The 24,359-nt window shown below is 36.3% G+C and overlaps 3 protein-coding genes across 5 annotated transcripts in view; 1 reads left to right on the top strand and 2 right to left on the bottom strand.

Moving 5' to 3' along the window:
• Positions 1-24,359, top strand: part of Twin (CCR4-NOT transcription complex subunit 6-like twin) — a 484,682-nt gene that overhangs the window by 337,930 nt on the left and 122,393 nt on the right. The gene's annotated exons all lie outside the window — the stretch shown is intronic.
• Positions 957-7,027, bottom strand: LOC145975801 (uncharacterized). Its single transcript, XM_083106519.1, has 6 exons — positions 6,940-7,027; positions 4,844-4,997; positions 4,494-4,617; positions 2,944-3,172; positions 2,275-2,421; positions 957-1,575 (listed from the first exon to the last, which is right to left on the bottom strand). Exons 1-6 carry the CDS (start codon positions 7,024-7,026, stop codon positions 1,402-1,404), a joined length of 915 nt encoding a protein of 304 aa, XP_082962645.1. The 5' UTR covers position 7,027; the 3' UTR covers positions 957-1,401.
• LOC145975843 (uncharacterized) lies at positions 7,008-23,091 on the bottom strand. The gene is made up of 4 exons (XM_083106584.1): positions 22,964-23,091; positions 9,029-9,149; positions 7,710-7,815; positions 7,008-7,242 (listed from the first exon to the last, which is right to left on the bottom strand). Exons 1-4 carry the CDS (start codon positions 23,089-23,091, stop codon positions 7,091-7,093), a joined length of 507 nt encoding a protein of 168 aa, XP_082962710.1. The 3' UTR covers positions 7,008-7,090.

Genomic DNA, 24,359 nt, shown 5'->3' with positions numbered 1-24,359 from the left:
AGAAACAGTCAGAATTGCCGACCGCGCGGTTCGTCGTTGTATTTCTAGCGGCTCTTTTTCTCGCGACGATGCGATTTGCATACGTTGCTCGCGTCCTCGTGGCATTCTTTTTGCTCTTTTTATCCACCGAATAATTCGAAACGCATTACGTAATCGAATGTGGCTCGATTCCGACCAACATCGTATGTGACACTGGGTAAAACGCGCCCCTAAATAACTATAGATAGCTATGAAAGATTTGCGATCTGTTCGATTAAATGTAACAAATTAAATGCGATCTTTTTATATTTATGAGCGCATTGTAAAGCCTCATTTAGCGATTTAGAGATTCGAAATTCATGCAGTTATTTATTCCGCGCAAATTTTTTCCCATTTTACAAGCTAGCCTAGCAAAGAGTTCCGGGAAATTATTATCCGGGTGCACTTTGCAGATAAGTTGGCCGACGCAAGATAATGAGGTAATAAGGAAATGAAACGAATGTCGTCGTTGTCTGACGGAAAAAGAAGGAGAATGAGGTAGAGAGCCATTCATACGTCCTCCGGCGATCCGTTTATTTTATGCTTTAAACGCGTCGATAAATTGGAGTACGCCTATTAAATCTCCCGTTATAGTGCACCCTCATTTATCCAAAACTCGTTCGTAATTCTCAAGAATGCTCTTGCAGTTTCTCCAATGAATATCGCGAGCGCTTGCGTTATGAATGGAACACGTTACACAATAATTATGTTCTTTCTGTAAAATGTTGCGTTACACTTGCGTTATTATTATATATAAATTCTTTCGACATTTTTTCACATGAATGAAAATAAGAAAAAGTGAGCGAAAAATTGAGCCTGAGATTTTTAATATGAAAATAATGGTTTAAAATAATTTTATTTCATTCAGCAACGAAGGTTTTAATATTTTGCAAAAATGTTTATTATGTTGTTTGATGTCATATAAAATCTCGTACGTGAAAGCTTATCTAAAAATTCAGCATACGACAAACAAATTAATAACTATATATAAATGCTTCTCGAATCAAAAGTATTTTCATCGAAAATATTTCCGTAAAAGAGATAAGCGCTATTCAAAAATGAAATAGAAAAAGAAATTCGCGTACACTCGAGAAAAATCCCGTTATCGGAGATTAATAAAGAAATAAAAACGATAACGTATTCCATCTCTGGTGAAATTTCTTACGAAATTGTCAGTCAGATGGAAACGCAAATCGCGTCTCTTTCGCCGTGAAACTATTTCTGCCGCGAATTTCTATTTAAGTTCCACGGTAGAGAACTCCTTACCCTTCCACGGAATTCCGCGCGGAACTGAATTTGCACGGAATAACAAGGTAACAGCTCGTGTTTTAGGAGCAATGTGCAAATGCGTTTGTTCGCTCGCCGTGCGTTCGACCGTCCCTTTTAGCCGCACTCCCGGTAACAGGCTTGTCTTGCATAAAAATCGAACATCGTCCTATTATCGCTTTCGGATTCGCTTCGTTCTTGAGCCTTCGTCTCGTTCAAGTTGCGCCGACGATCTCGCTTCTCGTTTGCGTAATCGTTGTTTCTGTACTCGTCACACGGCGAACAGTGATTCTATACTCGAAAAATTGCAAGCATTTTCAAGATGCAATTTGATTATTCGTTTTTTGCGATTATATAATAATATGACATAAAAAATAATAACAATTCGATAAAGCCTTGTCACTTGGTACTCGAGACTCGAAGTGGTGCAAATTGTTACGAAAGTTAATCTGGAATTTTATATGAATTTTGGAAAAATATACTTATATTATAATTATAATTAATAATTATTAAATATAATTATTCTGTGAGATTTCTATGATCTTTTCTCAAGAATATTAGACGCGCATTATTCGAATAAAATCAGATTGTACTATTAATCTTCTGTTTTTGTCTTATAAATTTCGTCTTAATATATGTAATTTTGTTTCAGTAAAATCTTTAATTTTAATTTTAATTTTCGATTTTTTCTCAACAAATTTCTGGGAAATTTGTAACTGACGAGACATTTTGTTATTAAAAATAAAAACACACATTTGTAACATACTTTCCAGATAATTTCCAGATAAACTCAAACGTATATTTCTTTAACGCGAAATTTCAACGAGAGATAGAACTTCGAGATTTCTATCATTGAAACTCGAGAACATCGTTGTATCAAATTTCCGTCGCGGAAAAATTGACGCCGACGTCAAAAAGTCCTGAAAGTATTTTCAGGACGACGTCGATTGCCTATCTTGTATATAGAATATCGCGATAACGACGACTCACCGTGACCTGGTTCGCACAAAAGGCGTATTCGCGCGATAGCTTCGATTGCGACCGTCGGCAACGGGATCCACCTTCTTCGCCTTCTCGTCGAGGACGGTTCTCCGAGACCCTGAGAGCCCTCGCGGTTTCGTCACTCGTAGAAAGTGTCTTTGTTATACGAGAAAAGGCGTTAGCTATTTCTGATGTATCGATTTTTTAGCCGATAGATAGATATCGATTTCTTATTCTTTGCTCGTCGAGACGTAATGATCCGCGAGATTATGTAGAGAGAAGCATGTAAAACGTGACAAATTAATTTCCCTTTGAACATTGATTTGCGAGAAGAAAATGTATTAAAAATTGGCGGAAAAACAACAATTGATACTGTAATGATTAATAATAATCTTATCTATTAATAATAATTTTATCTAATCTATTTAAAAAAAGATGATTACATTTTCTCAAAAATATAATCCTATTTTTAACTATTGTATTATATCCAGGAAATGTCATTCTTGAAATACCATTTAACATAACAAGATTTTTCTAATGAATTAATATATTTTTTAAATGCATTATAGATTTTTGTCGGTATTAATGTTTCGAAGTTAGATACTCTAAAATTAATTAACAAAGTAGAACTCATAGTGAATCCTACCTGCGGACATAATTAGTGCAACGACCGCTCACCTGGCGATCCCAATATCCGAGTTGCATTCGCGAGCCGCTGCACTCCGTCCAAAGATGACGCGTCTGTGAAGTTGCAGAGTCGCTCTGTCCCCCGCGGCTAGACGCACATTTAGGCGAGCAAACCATCTCATCTGCTCGAACACCATAATCGTAACCGCAGCGCGGACACAGCGTGCGTACGCTTTTACCTCGACTCATCAACAACGGGATGAAACAGAAGGGCCAACATCTGCGAACACAGGTATATCAATTTTGCAAGATATCCTGCGGCATTCTTTCTTTTAATTTTCTGTATGTCTGCTTAATAAAAAATGAGAATATCTCGTGGTGTCTCTCTCAAATTACATAAAATGCAGAATTGTACATGTTATTAAACTCAAACAGGAAATTCTGCATTTTTTTGCTCTCGTTAAAAATGTCTGTAAATTTTCCGTATATTTGTATATGTCTTTCGTTGCTACAACATTTTGTATTTTTCTAGATCTTACTCTGGAAAATTGTTCCATTTAGAATATACAGAAATAAATCGCGAATTATACATGCTTTAGTCGATAATTTAACGAATAGTTTTTCTACACTTTTAAATATATTCTTAAAACAATAATTTAGACTGCATAAATGTCTTACTTTAATTAATATAATTATGAATAATTAATTTAAGAAAATAATAAATGATAATGTTATAAATATAAAAATATAATATTATTAATATAATTATTATAAATATAATATTATTATAAATATATGAGGAAAAAAAATATAAGAATATGTCTAGATAAAAATATTTTCTGGCGGTGCAGCAAATATCGCTACATATATAGTCTCATTGCATTTCATTAATCAGATTTAATGAACTGAATATATTTCGAAATACGGCATTACACATTTATACCGGCAATCACTCGTCATGATTTATGAGAGGGAATAATTTTGCGATTTTCGTCACGTATGAATTCGATTCGCTGTGAAATGAACGCCTGCGAGCAGGATTAAAATTTAACGAGAGGGATTTAATAATTACGAATCGCGCAGCGATTTGCACTTTGTCGTTTCACGCGACATGTGGCGCGTTAGTCTTTTGAAAAACCCGTACATTATAGGGAGAGACTATTCGGAGAGTTTGCAGGTGCGCTTGGCTAATTAGCGCCGTTTTTACCGCCGCTAATAAGCGATTATCGGAAACTTGTTTTACCGCGGAATTTATCGGCGCAAATTTATGCAAAATGTTAAAGCGGATGCGAGTAAAATTCTCACACACACACACACACACACACACACACACTCTCTCTCTCTCTCTCTCTCTCTCTCTCTCTCTCTCTCTCTCTCTCTCTCTCTCTCTCTCTCTCTCTCTGACGGTTTTATTTATTTAATAATAAACTATATTGAGATTTTTCATGACGCGTACATGTTATTACATTCAGTAAATAAATAAATAACTTTTATTCTATCTGCAATTTGTATTTATAACATGTATACGTTATCTCTTGCTGCATATTAGAAATAATAAAATTCAAACTATAAATAATCTGACAATTTTTCGATGAACAAACCCCAATAAACAAAATGCAGCTAGACGGGAGCTCGTAAATTTCTGTTGTTTAAAAATTATCGGCATCTCTCTCACTCCGCAAGCAGGACAGCGAACTGATTTGTCATGATATTTCCATGTTTCAACTGTCAAAAATAAAGTGGCGTTAGAGATTTATATTCATATTTTTATGCTAGACTGTAATAAAGATTTCAAGCTTATAAAAATAATAGATTTGCAGTGTTTAATTAATTTATTATTGACAAAAGCAAAAGACAATGCAAAATTCTCAATATTCAGTCTAATAACTGTCACAACACATTTTTAATTTAATTTAATTTAATTTAATCGAAATTAAAATAAAAGCTTTACCTTCCGTAGAGAAGACATTGTTCGGCTGTTTCGGTGCGCGAGCTTTATCATCAGGTATTTTCAGTGTTGTAATCCACGGAAACAACGTGCCACTTTGCGACGGTTCGTTCCGCTTGCATTCCGCCCTTTGTGATTTACAAAAGCACGCTGCTTCCTAGAAGCATAAATTCATTCGCGTGTGCGATAAACAATTCGACTGTGCAATGCGTGCGTACGCGCGTTTCCGGCAACGAGAATACGCATTCGGGGCGTAACGTTAATGAACAGAATTTACGAACGCATTTCTAATTATCGTTTTAAGCGCGGTGCTCGATTGCGTTGTTTGCGGTAAACCGAATCGAGTCGCCACCACAGCCGCTGATTACAACAAAATCCGCGGTTTAATTAACGAACGTAATAAGTCATTATGGAAATCATCCCCGGGATTGATGATCGCGCGCGTAACTAAATATTCAAACAACGATATATCGCGAAATGATTTTGCGACCTTTTTATCGTCGTCATTTCATGAATCGAAATCATATCTCTCATCCTTTCCAACGCTCCTAGTATTTACTATTATTATTATCATTTCGTGATAATTAAAAATTCATCGTGAACAATTTTTTACAAGATTGTATTAATTATGTTTGAGATACACATTTTTTGTTTTTACTGACATCTTTTTATATCGTTGTAAATAAATCTGTAAAAAAAAATTAAAAAGTTAAAAAAATATCTTGTAAATTAATTTATCGATCTCCAAATTAATAATTAGTAGAATCATATAAATTTCAATTGCGAGATAGAGTTTATTTGTTATTTAAAATATCAGCGAGCTTTAATTATTCGTTTAGATAACAAAATCGTATATTGATAAGTTAATTTTATTAACATGTAGAATAATAAAGCTCTGCTTTAATTAACTTCTTTTTTCACGATAAATGATAATTGTATTGTTGATAATATATCAATATTGAAATATTAGTATTGAAACGAGCGTATAATATTGAAAACGTTTTATTCAAGAGAAGTTTGTTATTGACGATTTACATCGATAATAAATATTTTTACGAAGCGTTTTATTAATTCTGCAACAATTCTTCTCTCGTCGCTTGTACGCGGAATCTCGCGAATACGCAAGTTCCGCTGCTTGCAAGTTCTCAGTGGATTTACAGGACGTCAGCTTCGCGTTTTTGTACTCAAGGGTGCCATAAACGTGACCGCACAACGGACAGATCATGCGTACTTTCTTCGCGCGTCTCATTAACGGAATAAAACAAAACGGCCAACATCTGTTGCAAATCGCCCTGCGGTGAGAATCTGATTGCACGTTTATGTTGTACGAATTGCGAGAGACATCGTATAATGTCGTTTGTATAAATATTGTAGTTTATTTAAGAGAAAATTAATATAATATATAATAGTTTTGAAAATAAATTACTCTTTTAAAAGTTTGAAAATGTTAATCATACAAAGCTGAGAAAAGATTATACATGTATATATATATAAACTTTTTAATTAATTAAGTTGAAATTTCTAAAATTAAGCTTTCCGATTAAATTCTTAGAATTCAAAGTTCTCAAAACGAGATGGGGGATCAGTCAACCAAACATCAGAATCAATTCTGGGTCGCCTACGTGCAATAAAGTTACGAGCTTTAAATTTCGCTTGGTCGATCATGTGTATCATGAAAAAGTCAATAAAAGGCAATCTCTCGTTAAGTTGCAAAAGAAGCGCACGTGTTACACGAACAAGAAAAGTTTTATCGGATAAACTCGAGAGTTCAGAAATTGCCATAATCAAAAAGTATATTCATTATTATAATGTTAATTATCACCAATAATAAATAATAAAGCAGGATAATTCTGTAACAAAATAATGCTATGCAATGTTTGCACCGGAAATTATAATATTTCCAAATTAGCGAGTGATTGATTAAATTAATTTATATTTGGCAAATTAAAGTTCCTTATTTAATTTTTTGTAATAAATTAATATTTTAAAATATGATATACATTTATTATACATATTAATATTACATGATGATATTATACATTTAAGATAAGATTTTTTATTCTAAGAATTGTTGATTTAATTAATCTCGATATACATACCCGAGAAGACAAAGAGCTCCGATATGAGAGGTTGTCAGTTTGTCGTCGCGCGTATAATAAAGCGTCGGTACAGTTTCCTTCTGGCATTGGGGACAGACTTTCCTCTCGCCGTACAATTTCCATGTGTCCACTGCGACGGTGAAAGCGAATGTTAAGGCTTAGCTTTCACACCGACCACAATGGGAACCGCAGACTGTCGCTGCGCTGGATAAACCGCAGACGACAAAACATTCTTCCAAGGGCCGCTCTCACCGACGTCGCTCAGCTCTAATCGTAGCTCAACCGTTTCTCTAGGTTGTACGTCTGTATGTTTTATACAGAGAGAAAAATTTAGAGCTAATTGTCATTAATAATTCTGATCGACGTTGGCGTGATCGGACCTGCACATGAGTAGCAATCTTTTTGAATATCATAAAAAATTTATATCTCATAAATTATAAAAATAGAGCATCTTTTCCGAAATAAATTAATAATGGAGAGAGAGAATTACGAAGTAGAAATTAAGAAGTGAAGGTACTTTTATTTAATCTCGTATAGTTCGTCCCATTCATAATTAATGGATCCTAAACGTTTCCTTAAACGATTATTCTTTCTGCAATAGCTTACTTCGGATACGGTGAACGGCCATATAAATCAATGGCGGAAATTGCTACGGCGACTCGCGCCGAACATGGAACTTTAGCGTTTACCGTATCCGAATTAGGATATATCGCGAAAGCTCTCTCGGTTGTGCCGTGCGGCACGTAAGATTTAATCGCATCGGTATCTACCGCGAGTGGCATAAACTTTCTTCGACTCGTTCTTTTTGCTGCTGCTATCGTCGCCTGGCGTGACCAAAGACGAAATCCGATTCGATATCCTTGATTCTTCGTCCTTCTACAAAAAGTCACGAATAAGTAGGTGGTCGTCGTCAATCATCTCGCGTATATTACATGATTCAATTACGAGGGCAAACATAATATGGAGTATGTATATTCAATATCTTTTTTAGAAATGGTTTCAGATGAGCATTTTTTTAATTAATTTAATGGTTATTTGTTAATCAAAACAATTTAAAATAGTACTTTACATGAAGTAATAAAGTAATGTAATTAAATGGAAACATCTTTTATAAAGTGAAAATAGTCGCTATATTTTAAATTATAAACTTTTTTTGTAAATAGAAAATTTGAGAAAAACATGCATATAAAAATAAATTTTTTAGCTACCATTTAATTGAACGAGAAGAGTTATAAATATTACAATGTGAGGTATTGAAAATTTTATAATGTTACAAAAGTCGCGTCCAACACATGTAAGTTCTTTAAATTCATCGCACGTGTACGTGTTTTTTTTCTGTGGATTACGCGGACACAAAGATCTCTCTTATATCTATTTTAGAAACTTTATATATTCTCAACCCGAGAGAGAGACTCGTAGGTTGAAAGACCATAGGATGGATAAGATGGAAGGTCGAAGGTGAAACACGAGACGATAAGACCACCACAAACATGAAGGTGCAGTCTTTCTCTTTCTCTCTCTTCTCGCTTTTTTTGCGCATAATTTCCGTACGTGGTCTTCTCTCATCTATCAAGATATCTATCCCATCTATCAAGATATCTAATTTCTTAGATAGCCACTCTAGGGTTGAAAAATGTGAAAATTTATACCGACCCGAAATCGAATGTTTACTCTATAAAAAGATTTTTGTTGAGTGTGCCATTAAAGAAAGAAAGAGGACGCGTTTTATTATTTAATAATATAGAATATATCGCATAAATAAAAAAGGAGATATTGGATATAAAATAATATGTATATATGATATTTTTTGATTAAAAAAATAATTTTTAATAAAATAAAAAATTAAGATATAACTGAATAAAAATAGAATTGTGAAAAATCGAAAGTATGCATTCTCGAGAACATGATAGAAAAAAAGGTTGATTTAAATGTGAAATATATAGTATTTTATATTTTACGATGTTGATAATCTATATGACATTTTACGATTTTACTGCTACTGTATATTTTAGCTATTTTATCTGATATTTTATCTGAAAGGAACTGAGAAATATTTCTCTACGTTAGTTGAAAAAACGGATGTCTGTACCTGATTGTCCAAACATTTGCCAGCGATCTTGGAATGATATTTACGGATATGTGTTAGTAGTCTGCACGTATCTCCCTCAATGCTTACTTGCTTGTCACATACTGGGCACCAAGTCGTACGACTACATTGAGATTGAAAATAGACACTTGATTAGGCATTGGAATAAATATTATCTATTAAAAAAAATATTAAAAATTTTAGACGATCTCATTATATCAATCGTAATACTTTAATTTTATAATTTTATTCGACGAAAAATTATTTGTCATTTTGATAAAATCTGAATTTTAGAAAATCTCATACGAGTTAATAACAAACATATTATTACTGTCACGAAGCTAACCTAATTAATTAGCTATATAATGCTAAATGATCGACTTTTATTGAAAGTCTATTTTAAAAGATTTGAAAGAGAGACACGCGTGTAAAAATTAAACCAACCTGCTCCTCTATCATGTTCTTGAGAATACTTTCGACTTTCCACAAATCTATCGAACATACTCAAATTTTATACGATTACGATTGACACAATTACATCGACAAACTTTGCGTGTATCAAATCGATAACGACGAATTAAAATTGTTTCTTGAAATAACTTCATTACGTAAAGGAAAATGTTATTTCAATTTTTAATTTGCATTCCTCTGCACATTTATATTCAATATTTAAAAAAGAAGGAAACAAGCTTAACGTAAATCGATGCGAAATTATATACATAAAAAACCGTCACTTGAGTGGACGAATAATTTCGTGAATTGCTCTCGCGTAGAAAAGTCTTTCTTGTAACCCGGATATTTTCGCAGATAGAGAACAGGACATATGATTCTGCGGGGACTTTGTCACGTTTTAGAAGTTTCTCAACAACGCGGGCGGAAGTGCTTCTCGAAGGAGGCAATCCACATGGTGTCGCCAGAGAGGTGCGAGCCGGAGAAAAAAGGAGCTTTTCCTGAATGCGCTATGAGAAGTTGAGCTCGCGCGAGTCAAAAGTTTTCGCAGACCCGAACAAAGGCTCACACAAAAGCTCGTCACGGACGACGAGCACGGTCTCTTGCTTCCGTTTTGCTCGTTCGCTCGCAAGGAGGAAACTACGTGGTCGGATGCCCACTTCCGGTTGTCGTCGAACTCTCCTCACCGCGTATGCGCTCTATCGAATCTTAGATAATACCACATGTAACTGTATAAGATTACCCGCGGTGTTTTCCCGGAATTCTTTTTCTCCCTCTTTTGCCGGATCGCGTTCTCAACTTGACGATTCAGGAAGCTTGGTGAATTTCCGCTATTTGCGAGGATGAAGGTGAGAAAAGAGTGCTTCGTGACAAGTATTTAGTGAGAGGAGGAAGAAAATAAAATCAACATCTCTCGCGGACACATTTCTTTTCAAAAGAGAAACACAAATCTTCAGACCTGGTTCGTGGATATTTTTATGCGTTTTTGAAATAAATAATCATATTTCAAAATTTTCACTATTGTTAAAAAATAAGAGATAGTTATTACATAGTAATGATTTTTCATAATTAGATGATATATATTCCTTCGTTATTTGATTTGCATAAGAATAGCAACATTCTTATTATGCAAATGCTTCTTAGATGTCTTTTAGGGCTTTTCTATCTCTTAGATTTTTATTATTTGGCGTAGAACTTGCGATATATTATATTCATGCCATTCCGTGACTTGGCAGCATAAGAAAGCAATGTTACCCGTTCAAAGATATAGGGCTCTCGATCATTAATCTCTCTACTACAGACTGACATCGATTGTTCTCCGCAGCGTCGTATCGATATAATACCATAAATATGGTATCGCAGCGGGTGGTCATGTCGATGTCGGGCAAACTACCAGCTTGTCACTAAAATTAACAGGGGCCCGCGCCGCGAAAGGCAGTAATTGAATTAGTGGTCGAGAATATGTCTCTATCTCTTTCTCTCTCTTTCCCTCGGTTCCGGTAATGGGTCAGGAAATCAGGTCAGGTGGAGGAAGATGAAGAAGAAGAAGCGACGGGCGGACGTGGATGGAGTGGTGCCAGATGATGGTAGAGGGACTTCTCCGAGTACCGTTAACCGCGTCTGTGCCAGCCGTACGTTTCTTTATGCGAACAGACGTGGGCAAAGAAGAGAGACACCGGAGCCACGCGGCACGTGGGTGAAAGACGCCCACGTGGATGGTCGCGAACAAAAGCTCCGACGCGCAAAAATCTCGACCAACGCGCAAAAAACCACGAATGCGCGGCTCGGGCGTCGCTAATTGAAAGATATAGAGAAGAAATGATATAGGCGGACCACACTTACGATGGCAATGAATCGATAACTGCCTCCAATGGAGAATACTATGTATTTTAGCCACTGTTTGAATATTATAATATCTTAATATATAGCGCGAAAACTATTGGAACTATTTTCATGTATTTTAAAATTACGGATTTTCTGGAATCATTCTTCTTGAAATGGATTTTTTCTTTAAATACTAATTTAAAAAATTTTAAATTTAAATTTTATCAAAATAAAATTTGAAAATTGTATTTAATTTTCGTGTTTTAATTTTATTTCCAATTTACATTACTCTTATCTACTTAGATAAATCCTGCTTGATTAGAAGTTTTCAAATACAGGCTATTATTGCGAAATTTATTCAAATATTTTAGTAACGCACACTTGTATTTCTCGACGTCTTATCAGATACGTTATCGAAGCGTCGTTTTAATCGTTTCTTTGCACAAAAGCGACTATAGCGGGCTGGGCCCCCGGTGCATGATGCCTCCTCGTCGATGCAAATCGTGAGAAAACATGCTCGCGTATGCCGCCCGAGGCGTCATTGTCGGCTGGGAATGTCGTGCGTGGGGTTGCGACCCGAGATCGTGACCCGATCCGAGAGAAGCTTCGCTGAGCGGAACGTATTTTTGCATAATTCTCTATTTTTGCATATGCGCTCGCTATACGTCGAGGAAGGGCCGAGGATCTTGATGCGTCGGTTTACGGTTAAACGCGAGTTCATACATCATTGAATCTCTATTTAGCGGTAATTCTTATGGAAACAGTTATGTTTTAGAATTTTTTTAATTTTAAATTAATAAGCGAGTCTTATTTATAAAAACAAAAATTCCGCAGAAGAGGCAGAAAGCACATTACATTACATATGACTGCATTTAACTAATTTGACAGAAAATGTAAAATTTGTTTATCATATGTTTAAATATGCCATCGCATATGTAAATATTTCAACTTTGCTTGTAACTTGTGCATTTAATAGAGAGCTTACAAAGGAGAAGAAAAAGGAAACATTCGCACATTTATACTTTTTATACATCTCTCAATTTGACATAATGTTAAAAATTATAATCTCTCGAAGTATACGATTTATTTTTGTAAAATGAGATTTGATATCAAGACTCTTAAAGAATGAGACGACATAAATAACGTGGATACTTTGTTCCTTGCCGTCTTTATATCCTCTCATGCCACTTCGATAGGTCGACAAAGGAAAATTTATCGTAATTAGTCTCCCACTCGGGGAGAAAGAGAGAGAAAAAAAGAGAAAGAGCCTCATCGGTGAAAAATACATTCTGCACGCCTTACTCTCAATAAATATCGTCGATAAAGTGTCGATAATCTCGAGTCAATTACTCGCACTCCGCAGAAGATACTTAGATTCATTTACAATGAATCACGTGTTATACACACCCTTTATCCTACCATGTGGTTTCGAGATCCGGTGGTTGCATTTCGCAGCCGGATGTATGGACTGGCTGTTCCGCGATAAGTGTCAAGTTACCGCGATAAATAATAGGCTCAAATTTTTTAAAAGATTCGCCACAAAGTCTTGAGTTTATTATTACTCGTGGTACATGTGTGTGTGAAATCAAATACTTTATAGAATATTTCTAAATATTAAGAATTTTCAACTTTGTTAAACCCAATACAATTAATTTAAATTTTATGTTAATTAATTAGTGCAACAGAGAAATCTCTAAATTTTGTATAATATACATTTCGTTAAATTTTGCTACTTGGATAAAAAAATTTATTTTAGTGGATTTTTTACTACATTTCTTATTAGTGTAAAAAAATGTTTTGTGTCACGATATATTCTCGAGGCTTTCGCAATTGTAAGCCCGCTTGGAAAAATCAGGATAATTGCAGCCATGTCTAAGATAAAGGCAGCGACCTGGCCTAGTCGTAGAGCCAAAGCCTCTGTGAATTAACGTACACGATTGTACCGTGCACAAAAAGCAGTTACATCTAGTTGGATGTAATTGCGGTAGCGTGCACGACCGCGCGCGTGCTGTGTTTTGTCGAATTTAGATAATTGTCGTAACAGGAGGCTAACGTGTCCTTAACTTATAGTCTTCTTCCCTCGAGAGAATCAAGTACACGTTATCTCTTTTGCCGTTCTCCATTAATACGTATGACGTATCAGAATTAACGAATCATTCACGTATGTTTTATCGTTTTATGAGAGAAAATTTGAAAAATGTGACAAATTTTTCTCACACATTTTTTTCCATTTGTTGATTTATCGTTTTTATTTTACGCTAAGGACTCTCAATATCTGCTATTGTGTATACAATTTCGATTACGTGTTCGACTGTTGCCGATACGAGATGGTTTATCTCGTCGGCTTACCAATGACAGATATTATTATCGCTTATCGCGCCGGCAAAGGCGGATGTCTAAGCCGAAAGGATACTATTAAGGCCATCCCACGTCTTCTTATCGCACGTGTGCCAGCGACTTACAATTAGTCGTCCTCGCCGTCGTCATTATACTTTTGACAAAGTCGGGCACGAGATAATCATACTTGAGACTAAAGCTAGCATAACTCTTTTAACGTCTGGAAAGAATACTATGGTTAATTATTTCGGTTTTCCACTGCGAATGTAATAAATATCTTAGTCTAGCTAATTTTATATAATATGATAGCGTCATAAAAATGATTTACAGTCGCAAATAAAAATAATGATTACAAAAATAATTAAAGTAAGGATATTGGAAATTACAATAACAACAATGCAAAATACTTTTATGCGAAAGTAACTCGTCCGAAATACTTGATATATACATTTATGCAACATACACTTTGTACGTTTTAATACGCATAAAAACATAGCGTCTACCGATTCAAAGAAAATACTCAAACTGAGTGCACGCGGGAGATGCTATTCGTCGGAAGACAAAGGCTCGTGGAAGACGCGAACGAGCGCGAGAATTATTACTGTACCGAGAGAGGAACGCGCGCACGCGCCGCCTCGTATATCCGTAATAATCATTCCCCATTCACAAGACGAACGTTTCATTCGCCTAGTTGCAACAATCTCGTCCTGCAAATTGCGATAAAGAAGCGTTAGCGGCGCGGCTCCCATAATCAACCTCGCTCTCGCGTGCAACGACATACTTTTCAGCTTTCTTCTCCTCTCCTCGTCGTTTCTTCTCTTCCACGCTCTCTCTACGGGGTGTAACTAACAACGAGGCCGCGCCGTGTATCATCTCGCCGCGTTAAGGCTGCCGGGGCGCATGTGTGCGCTGGGAAACGAATCGTAGAACGTGTTGCAGCAGCACATTGTAGATGACACAATCGCATTTTTCCGCGGTGCAATATACCGGGATGCGTGGTATTATTAGTCTTCCGAAGCGAAAGCGATTTTGCTTGGCGTTTTGCTATTCGGTTGTTAAAGCGTTTTAGCGTAACAAGGTAAAACGAAGTGGAATTTATTTATCTTATTTCAAAATGCTTATGCGGAAGAATTTTTATTCTTACGCTTTAGCGAGGAAATTGAGTACGAAATTTAATATTCCAGCGCATTTTATTTTAATTATCTATATAAAATTCATTATTTATTTTTTATGGTTTTTATATATTTTATATATTTTAACAATAAAATGTATTATTTTAAAATATCCTCGCGTAGAAATATATATGCAGCTTGCGAAAGATTAAGATCTTCGTTCAAATTTTTTCATCGTTGACATAGATATTCGAGAAAGCATATTCCGTAATCGATTCTGTCAAATATCGAGTTTAAATTCCTTCTCCTAATTTCAATAAAATTTGCAAAGCGCGAAGTTTATGTAAATTATGGGCAGAAAGCGCAGAATCAATTCGACGTAAGTATAAGAAAGAAAGAGGATGTGAATAGTCGAAAATCGACTATCGCGAGGTCAAACCGAACGAACGAACGAACGAATCGAAACTTTTCTAGACTTATCAACTGCGAGGATAAGATTCAACTTATCTCTTTTACGATATGCGGGATTTTATGACCCGGACGATTCTCTCGCGTTACGGCTCGGTGAAGAAGCTCTCGAGTCTTCTGTCGAGTTTTACGTATCGTTCCGATTTATTCCTTTTACTACTTCTTTACTATTTCGGATAGGGACTTTGGGATTTAGAACGGTTTTCCGAAGGTTTCCTTCTTTTTTTTCCCAAGCACATTGTCGCTTCCGAAGAACGTGTGAAAGTCGTATGATCAAAGTTATAAGTCGAATCAAAGATTTCGCGAGCGTAGAATCAAAATATATCATAGTGTAGAAGACACAAGCTTCGTATTTCTTTATGATTTTATCAACTAATTGTGCATATTTTAGAAGAACTTTGTAATAAAATAAATTATTTTTTAAAATTAATAACTATATATTTATTAATCACGAGCATTTACGATTTTTTTTATGCCGCTAATATCGGAAACGGATCATACATATGTAATAAATAGATCTAAATAGATACAAAATAAATAGATATAGAATAAAATAGATACATACATAGATAAATAGATATAGAATAAAATAGATATAAAATAGATATAAATAGATATAGATATAAAATAAATAGATATAAAATTATAGCTTGATTAAATCGAACAAATAATTAAGTGTGTGTGTGTATGTGTAATGGGGATGAAGAAATATTCTCAAAGTCAATTTTACATGAAATTAAATATACTTTTAATTGTAATATATATATTTACGTCTCGAATATAACATATTTTTTATCATTAAATTTCTAATATTCCTAAATATTTCAAAACAATATCTTTCAATGGTTCGTTGAACACGAAAGCATCTCGCTCAATATCATTGAAACTTTTAATTGCCGATATTCCTTTGGTATTTTGGAATTCGATCGAACTGTCGCTACAAGCAACAAAGCGGGATATCGTCTGCGGGTCAGCGACGAGAAATCCGGTTGCCGACATGTACCGACTTTGCGAACAATCCGCCATTTCATCCTCGCAATTCGAAGCTTTGATCACTACCGCGTAATATCGAATTAAGCTCAAATGGGAAAGGAGAATGGGAGAAGAGGCTACTGCTTCCATGTGGAAGCGGGCTTCGCGGGTACAAATTCGTCTGTGGACATCCGGGAACTCTCAACTCCTACGACCCTATCGCTAGACGCCGCTCTCTACCAGTCTTTGCGTCGGCATTTCCCGGAGAGACGATAATTAATTATTATCCATACGTGCCGGTGAGGAAAATTCATCCCGTATCCCATCGCACGTTAGTTAGAGATCCTGTTAAACCGCTAATAATAGCCATCTAATTTCGGTTTTCGATAAAGCGCGCGCAGAACTTTGCGAAATTGAAATTATTAGATTACCTCGGATATAATGAGAAATTTCTAAAATTTAAATTCAGATGAATATATGTGAGCGTGCTTTAGCGCTAATACAAATCGCATCTTCTTCTTTAATTTTATCCTTGAAAAATGTATATCGCATTCAAGAACATTTCATCTCAGCCCATATTTTAAGTAACAGATAAATAAACTCTAAATATATATTTTGATAAAAATCCACATCTTTGTAAAAATTTATTTGGGAACTAAAAAAGAGAAAGGGAGAGGAAGAGAGACGAGTAGATTCTAAAAAATCTTTTTTTAAAAACATTAAAATTCTGGTGAAAGAAGCTTTAACCCATCGATACAATTTCTGCCGTCGAGGTTACGATGGGGCCCGTTTTAATTTCCGAGGCCGCACCCGATGATAGACCATCGTCCCGCCGATGAAAAATGCAGGGTCATAAATAATGCCGCCTGCGAGACAGAGAAGGCCGTAACCGAGGCGCGGTGATGTGGGCCAAGGGAGGCCAACGAACCCCGGCGCCGTCGCTTCTGCCGATGGCTTGACTCTGGACCGACACGATTCTGTCGCCTACACAATTGGTACCTGGCGATGCAGTTTCGTCACGATGACGACGATGACGACAATGTTGTCACCATGCAAGCGACAACGTACAATGCGAACGCCGATTTTTAGTCGCTCTTTGTCAAAACGCTCGCAACATTTGAAATAGACATCGAAATTTATAGTTGATAGGCAGAAATTTTAACGTGTTCGGAAAATAATATAGAGACGCGAAAACGAGATTTTAGTGTTTACACAGTAAAACATAAAATGTTAATTATAACATTTTTCACATGTCCCAGAAAGTCCACTCTAAATTTTAAGTTAAAATAACTTATTCGTCGTATGTTACTTATTGACAAACTAAAAATGTTAAATAATTCACACAATACTTTACATTTATTTTTGTTATTGTGACTTTAAGTGTAATGTAAAAATAACATACAAATTAATTAAAAATTACATGAAAAAATAATTACAATAACTCGTAAGAAATGTTGAGGACATTAACATATAATAGTAATTATTTTAACTTAAATTATTTGTAATAGAAACATTTGATTTTAGTAAATTTGATTATTTTTATATGTCAAAGTTCAAGATTATTTAAAGATTCACTTTAACTTTTCTTAGAATGTTAAACTGACTTTGAGACATGTTGATTGTTTAAAATAATTATGTTGAAAATACTCCAAATAATATTCCATTTCTAAGAGACATATACAAAGTATTAAGTTATGAAGTTGACATAAATGTAACACATGAAAACGTTATAAAAATAATAACATATAGGTTGTATGTTAATTTTACATTGAAGTACTAATCAAAACGTGGTAACACAAGAAAATTTTAACATATGGACGTACAATTTTTTACTATATACATTATTGTATTATTAAAGATGTGAAATATTGAAAATATTATTTTAACATGCGGTATTTCTAATTAAAATTTTCTTTTAAATTTGATATCTGCTTGAAAACTTTTTTTTACTATGTATTTATAATATTTTATCTTATTAATATTTATAATATTTAATCTTTAGCTTTAATTAGTGAAATATGAAATCTGAAGATATTAGAGCCTCAAAGAGCCATGTGACATTTCAGCTTGTCGCAAAAGTTATTAATCACAAGAGCGCACGTCTTTCCATAAAGTTGAAACTACGAGAGAAAGAATCGTCTTGAAAAAGTTAACGCATCGTGAAGCGCGTCTTTAATACAGGACGAGCGCCTTTTCAGGTCGTTCGTTGAAAGAGACACTCCTGAGGGACGTGGAAGAACCGAGAAAATGGAGGAAAGGCGATCCGGTGATACATAGAGAGACACGTAGACGGGAAGGAGAGGAGCAGAAAGGGGAATTCTTTCCACGGGAATGCAGGCACCTTCCCTCCCTTCTTATAACCCAAAGACCCATCTTTGTTGGCCGGCAGCAATATACCGTGATATGACATTCTTTTCCTACTCGTAACGTGCCGGCTTCTTGAAAATCGCGAAAACGCTGCCCGGCGGCTACTGCCTCGCGCAAAAAGACATCTTTAATCGTCCATTCTTGCGAAAGGAAAGACTATGCACTTTTATCGCGATTCCGCCGGCTATGTACTCGTGACGAGTACGAGATTAGACTTTGTCGCGATAGATTTCTTCCGGTTCACTTTGCACTCTCTGTTCCAAAGAAACGCTCAAAGATCGAGATATTAACCAGCACGTGTAAAGAGAGGCGAAAATGAAATATACTCGAAATCAATTAAATTATCTTATAAATTTTGACATAAAGATTTTTTAGATGTAAAAATAAATACATGCAGCTTGAAGACACACGTTCGCAAATTTAAATTAGTTTAAATTTAAATTAGTAGAATTTTAATATGTAGAATTAACGCAAAGATGTAAATTAGAGAGATAGAACTGAATTATTTGAAAATTATCTCTAAATTATGTGAATCAGCGATAATTAAGGATTTTATTCCTTTTTTGGATGTGAAAGTTGTGATTTCACATTCTGACGTTTATAGCGAAAGTGGTCGAGAGGACGCAGGCGTTTATTACCATAGCGTTTATCGATATGGGTTAGTGGGACGACTGAGTATAATCGAAATACTCTTTCTTCCGACATCAACATGGAATCTAGACGAACCGTGCAGACGCTAAATGGAACAGTTCTTTAAATGTCAAACACTGAATCACCAACTTACATCCGTCTTGTACTTTGTACAGTCATTCTTGTTTAGAAAGTTGAACAACTTGACGCGCTGTTGACGGAGATTCTTCTCGTTTTTAGTAATATTCGCTAAAAATAGTCAATGAAAGTATACTTTATATTTAATCTGATATATAAATTTATAAATCTTTATTATACTTAAATAGCAATAAAGTTTTTAAATCACAAATATAGAGTAAACATTCATTTTTTTAATTTAATGTAGATGCTCGCACGTGCGCGTTGAATTCTACGATATATGTATCGATTTTTCTTTTCACACAATTCTGTTATTTGATCTAGCGCCTGACACTGCTTAATATAGCGATGATAAGGGCATTTTATCGGCCGATTATGCGCGTTTTCTCGAGAGAAGGTAGATATATAGGCAATAGTCCACGAATTTTATGCTGGAATATGTCAGCCCGTCGAGGTTGTCGTCGTCGTACACGGACGGGAGGATGTTAAATCGATATGAGAATGAATTGGGTGATTTTGGGCGTTCGCGCATCGTTGCCTTTGAAGCGGGAGCTGAATAACGCGCTATTTTATCTGCCTGTTCCTTCAAACGACCCGCTTACAAAAATATAACCTGAATAGAAAGAAGAGAAAAGAAGAAAAATAGCAAGAGCTAAATCTTTACAGCTCCGCTAATGCAACGTCGCATCCATTTATATATAAAACACGGAATCCGAAAAAAAGATAAATATAGGACAAAAAAATGGTCTATTCGGTTTGATTACACAGAGACCGAAGAACATGAAATAAAAATTCGTCTACTTTTTCGTACCTTTCCCGGTTTTTCATTTTAAAACGAAAGCTCCTTTTCTTGGACAACTAATCACGCCGTTCTGTAATTTTCACCGCGTCGACTAGCGAATCTAGCGGTTTAGGAGACGGTGGGATTTATCGCGACGGCATTTTCCGCGAGAGGAGATTCAAAAGCCACAACTCGAGAAAATTTGAGGGGAACGAGAGCAATCCGCGAAAATCTCGCTTTTGCGCTCTCAGGCACGAGAGAGGATATCTCGTGACGATGTTCAAGGATTTTAATACCCGGACCGTCTTCCTTCCTCCTTTTCCGCCGCGAAGACAGGCTGCACGATTATTTTCCGCTTCGTCTTTCGTTCGTTCGTTCGCCGGCTAATTCTTCCGCCCCGTCCGTTTTTCCTTCCGGCATTTCTTTCCCATCGAACGATTCATCTCGCTCGAAAAGAACCGATAAGCGCCTTTGTCGTTTGAAATCTTTTTATAGCGAGGAAATTCGGGACAATTGCTATACAAAGATGTTTAAATATAATTGGATATTGGATTTTATTCTCGCTCGGTATGCATATTACAATGCATATTAAAAATATAAGAGATGCATATAAAAAACTTGTTTTTTCATCTTCTTGATTAAAATTGACAAAATCTCTCGCTCTACAAATTTGATGGAATTTTTTTGCTCGACTTTTTTTATTTCTCCAAATATATCGATACCATTCGAGTGATCTCATTCGAGCGTGTAAATCACGTGCTCTCTGTGATCCATTCGCGGTAAATTCGCTCGGCAGTTAAGAACGCGTTGCGGCCGGTCCATCGCAGGCAATTCCGACGGAAACACATTGTATTCGGTGTGTTACGACGGCTTTAACTGCTGGATAAATTTACCATCGCGTCTGGATCAAACGGACGTTTATTGTTCGCCGCACAGACAACAACTGGCCATAATATCCCGCTGCCAGAATTCTATTTGAATCCATCATTGAAGAGCAGTAAGTAGATCAAACTAAAAACTAGATTTGTTTATCATTAGCTTCGTCGTTTTCTAAAACTTGTCATAATATAGTTTAAAATATAAAGACAGTACAAATGACACTCTTGAGATTTTTATAATCGCTATTTTCAAAATTATAAAGATATTTTATTCAATTAACTTGTATAAAACAGCTGTTTCACATTCTTTTTGCACTGGATTAAATGCACTGGATTAAATTAATAACTTCTTTTAAGGCCCTCTTTGCATTTCCTTTTTTGAAATATTATAACGAAGGCATTCAAGTTTTTATATAATAATATATTTTTATTTATATTCTGCTCTATTCATATAGCACTTTTTAATTAAATTATAATAATTGATACTACTCATGCCTGTTTCCGTTAAAAAAAAGGAGAAAAAAAACAGATCAGAGAATCTAGATTTAGCTGATATACACGCGAGTCGAATGCTCTCAATCGGTGTAAAATTCGCAATAACGGTGACACATGATGCTAAAAAGACGCGTTCATCACGTGTACACCGGCAATATTGATCACGGGAGCGAGGTTCATAGGGAGAGTCAAGGGAAAGCAAGTCCGGGAAACGGCAAAACCAATTTTGGCGATGGCCAAACACTTCCGCCTTGCAGGCTTATTTGACCGTGTGCAGTGCTACAATTTCATTCGCACGGTGCCCGGTATGCGTTGTCGGCTCGTCGTCGATACACACGGCCGGGCAAATAAAATACCATGGAGAGAGAGAGAGGGATGTGTGTACTCGATTGCCGCCGCCGTTACCGTGTATACTCGCTCGGTGTATGTACAATATATGCATGCGCGCAGGCTCGGATTAAAGGCCTTTGAGCCCTCTTACGCGCCTCATGCATACAGTAAATAGATAGATACAGTCGCGTACTCGCGCGCGTACAATGATTATTATAGCCGTGAGTGAAATCAAGCGCTAACATACAAAGGAGAAAGTTCTAGCGTCATAACGTTTACTGCTAGATATACTTCTATGCAGATAATACGTTTAATCAGAACGCATTTTTGCATTTTGCGCATGTAATTAAATATTTGTATCGGATTGTTGCACGGTAAAAAATTTGGCGATTTTATTACCGTACATATTTTTAAGTAATATTCGAGGAAGAAATATGCAATTTCGAAGAAATTTGCTATTGTCTTTGTCATTTTATTTCGAAAATATAAAATAAAGGATAAAGGTATCGCGAGAGAGAAACACAAGATAAAAAAATAAGGAATTTATTAATTTGTCACTAAATCAAAGTAGATGAATAATATTGCACTGCAACTTGAGAAATTTGTATCTCATAAAAAGAGAGAGAGAGAGAGAAAGAGCGACAAGTAACAGCCGCATCGCCTTGTTCACACTCAGAGTTTTGATTTCCTGCAAGAGCCTTGGGTATACCTCGCACTGAATTTATCTTCCGTAACCGAGGAAGTCTCGGTAAGAAGTAAAATGACGAAGATTCTCCGCGAGCCAATCTACAGTTTGGCAGGTTCCGCGCCGCCGCGCTCATTGTTCCCAATGAATTATCTCAACCCTGCATCCTCCGCGCGTGCACATCTTGTTCGTGTGCATTCGTACACGCGAGCGCGCGCAAATGCATTCTCGCTGGCTCGATATGCTTCACGACGCCGCCGCCTGGAAATGGAAATGGAAGTGGAAGTGTGCCACCGGGTCAATGGACCTCTCTCTTTTCTCCGTCCCCTCCCTCCCCTCTTCTTCTTCTTCCTTTTCCTGCTTCCAGGCCGCCTCCTAGTTTCGTGACCCTTCGGACCCCACGGATGCATTAGCCTCGGACACGAACCGCTACCTTTTTGTCGAGCCCTGCCTCGCCACCTTTCTCCTTACATTCCTTCTCCGTCTTCTCGTTTCTTGCGTTTCTCCGATTGCACCAAGGACACGATACCGGATCTCACGTGCGGCAAAAGCTCCTTTCTATCGAGTGAAATCTCGCTGGCGAACGAGCTTTTCGACATCTCGCACGTATCGTTATTTACCGCGTCTCGGATAAATAGGTCAGCTGTGGATAGGTCAGCTGTCGCTAAATTTGCGTCCGCGTAGTGACGTTATTTGAATGACTCGCGGTCAATAATTTTTTCATGGAAAATAAATTGGGACAGAAAAAAAATTCATTACTATCAAAATTTAGACTACGTTTCCGTTTAAGCCAAGTGTGTTTGCGAAATTAAACGAGAAAGGCTTTTGCTTGATTATAATTTGATCAAATTTACTAAACTTATCTCAGAGAATACGCGATGTTTCTCTTTCAAAATCACTGTTTCAATTTTATATTAAACCAGAATTTTTTAATACCCGAGAATAGGTCTTTTGTATACACGTTGATGAAGAATAAGTCGAAATTAAGGCTGACATTTCGGACTTACTGTAAGACACGTCGACTTATTTCTCGCGCGTAACAGACACGGCGCCAGAATAAGACGACGTGACGCAGAAAAAGCCATCTGTTTTCGTAACGCAACGCGCGATACATTCTGAAGCACTATTTTTCACTTAAAATGCATTACGCTCCGCATGATGCTATAGTATATCATTCTTACTTTAGGCGACTAACCAACAGCATCGTCTTGGGAATGCAGATGAAGTTGCGACGCGAATAAACGCATTTTACACAGTATATATACGCAGAGACATTAATAACACCCAAGAAATTATAAGATGTTAATAATATATACATATATGCATTTATTAGATATTAATTAAATTATGAAAGAATTATGGGCGATTAAGTTTAAAAACTTAAATTAACGCGAAAGAAAGGGAGAGATTAATCTGTATCAAACGTTATCGACCAGAAAAACAGCCATCTTACAACATTTGCAAACTTTCATGCCTTCGAAATACATATCACGGAAACGAGCCGCCCACTCGATTCGCTAGAAAATCGCGAGTAGATATTCGTTCGAGGGCGATCGCGCGAGGGTGAGACGTTTCGGAACTCTCAGAAATGTTTGCCTTCGTCGCATTACCCTCTCCCCTGGTCGCGTCGTAAACACGATTTATGCGATTTTTATACCCCTTTTCCGCGATCGGGTATCCCCCGGGAGGAATCCTATTCACGTGACGAGAGGGGGACGGGGACAGGGGGAGCGAGCTGACGACCCTCGCACGGAAGTCTGGCGCGTTTCATACACTTTTCATGAAGTACATTTTCCAACAAAACTCCTCGACGACGTGCACGCAACCTCGTTTCAACGAGAGATCGACAGGAACGTCTACATATGTG

The sequence above is a fragment of the Camponotus vicinus genome, unplaced genomic scaffold (assembly GCF_025532165.1).
Source record: "Camponotus vicinus isolate PSW18456_S1 unplaced genomic scaffold, iyCamVici1.0 SCAF_8, whole genome shotgun sequence".
Lineage (NCBI taxonomy): Eukaryota > Metazoa > Arthropoda > Insecta > Hymenoptera > Formicidae > Camponotus > Camponotus vicinus.
Note: the sequence above shows the minus strand (reverse complement) of the source record. Positions and strands in the feature narration are given on the sequence as shown.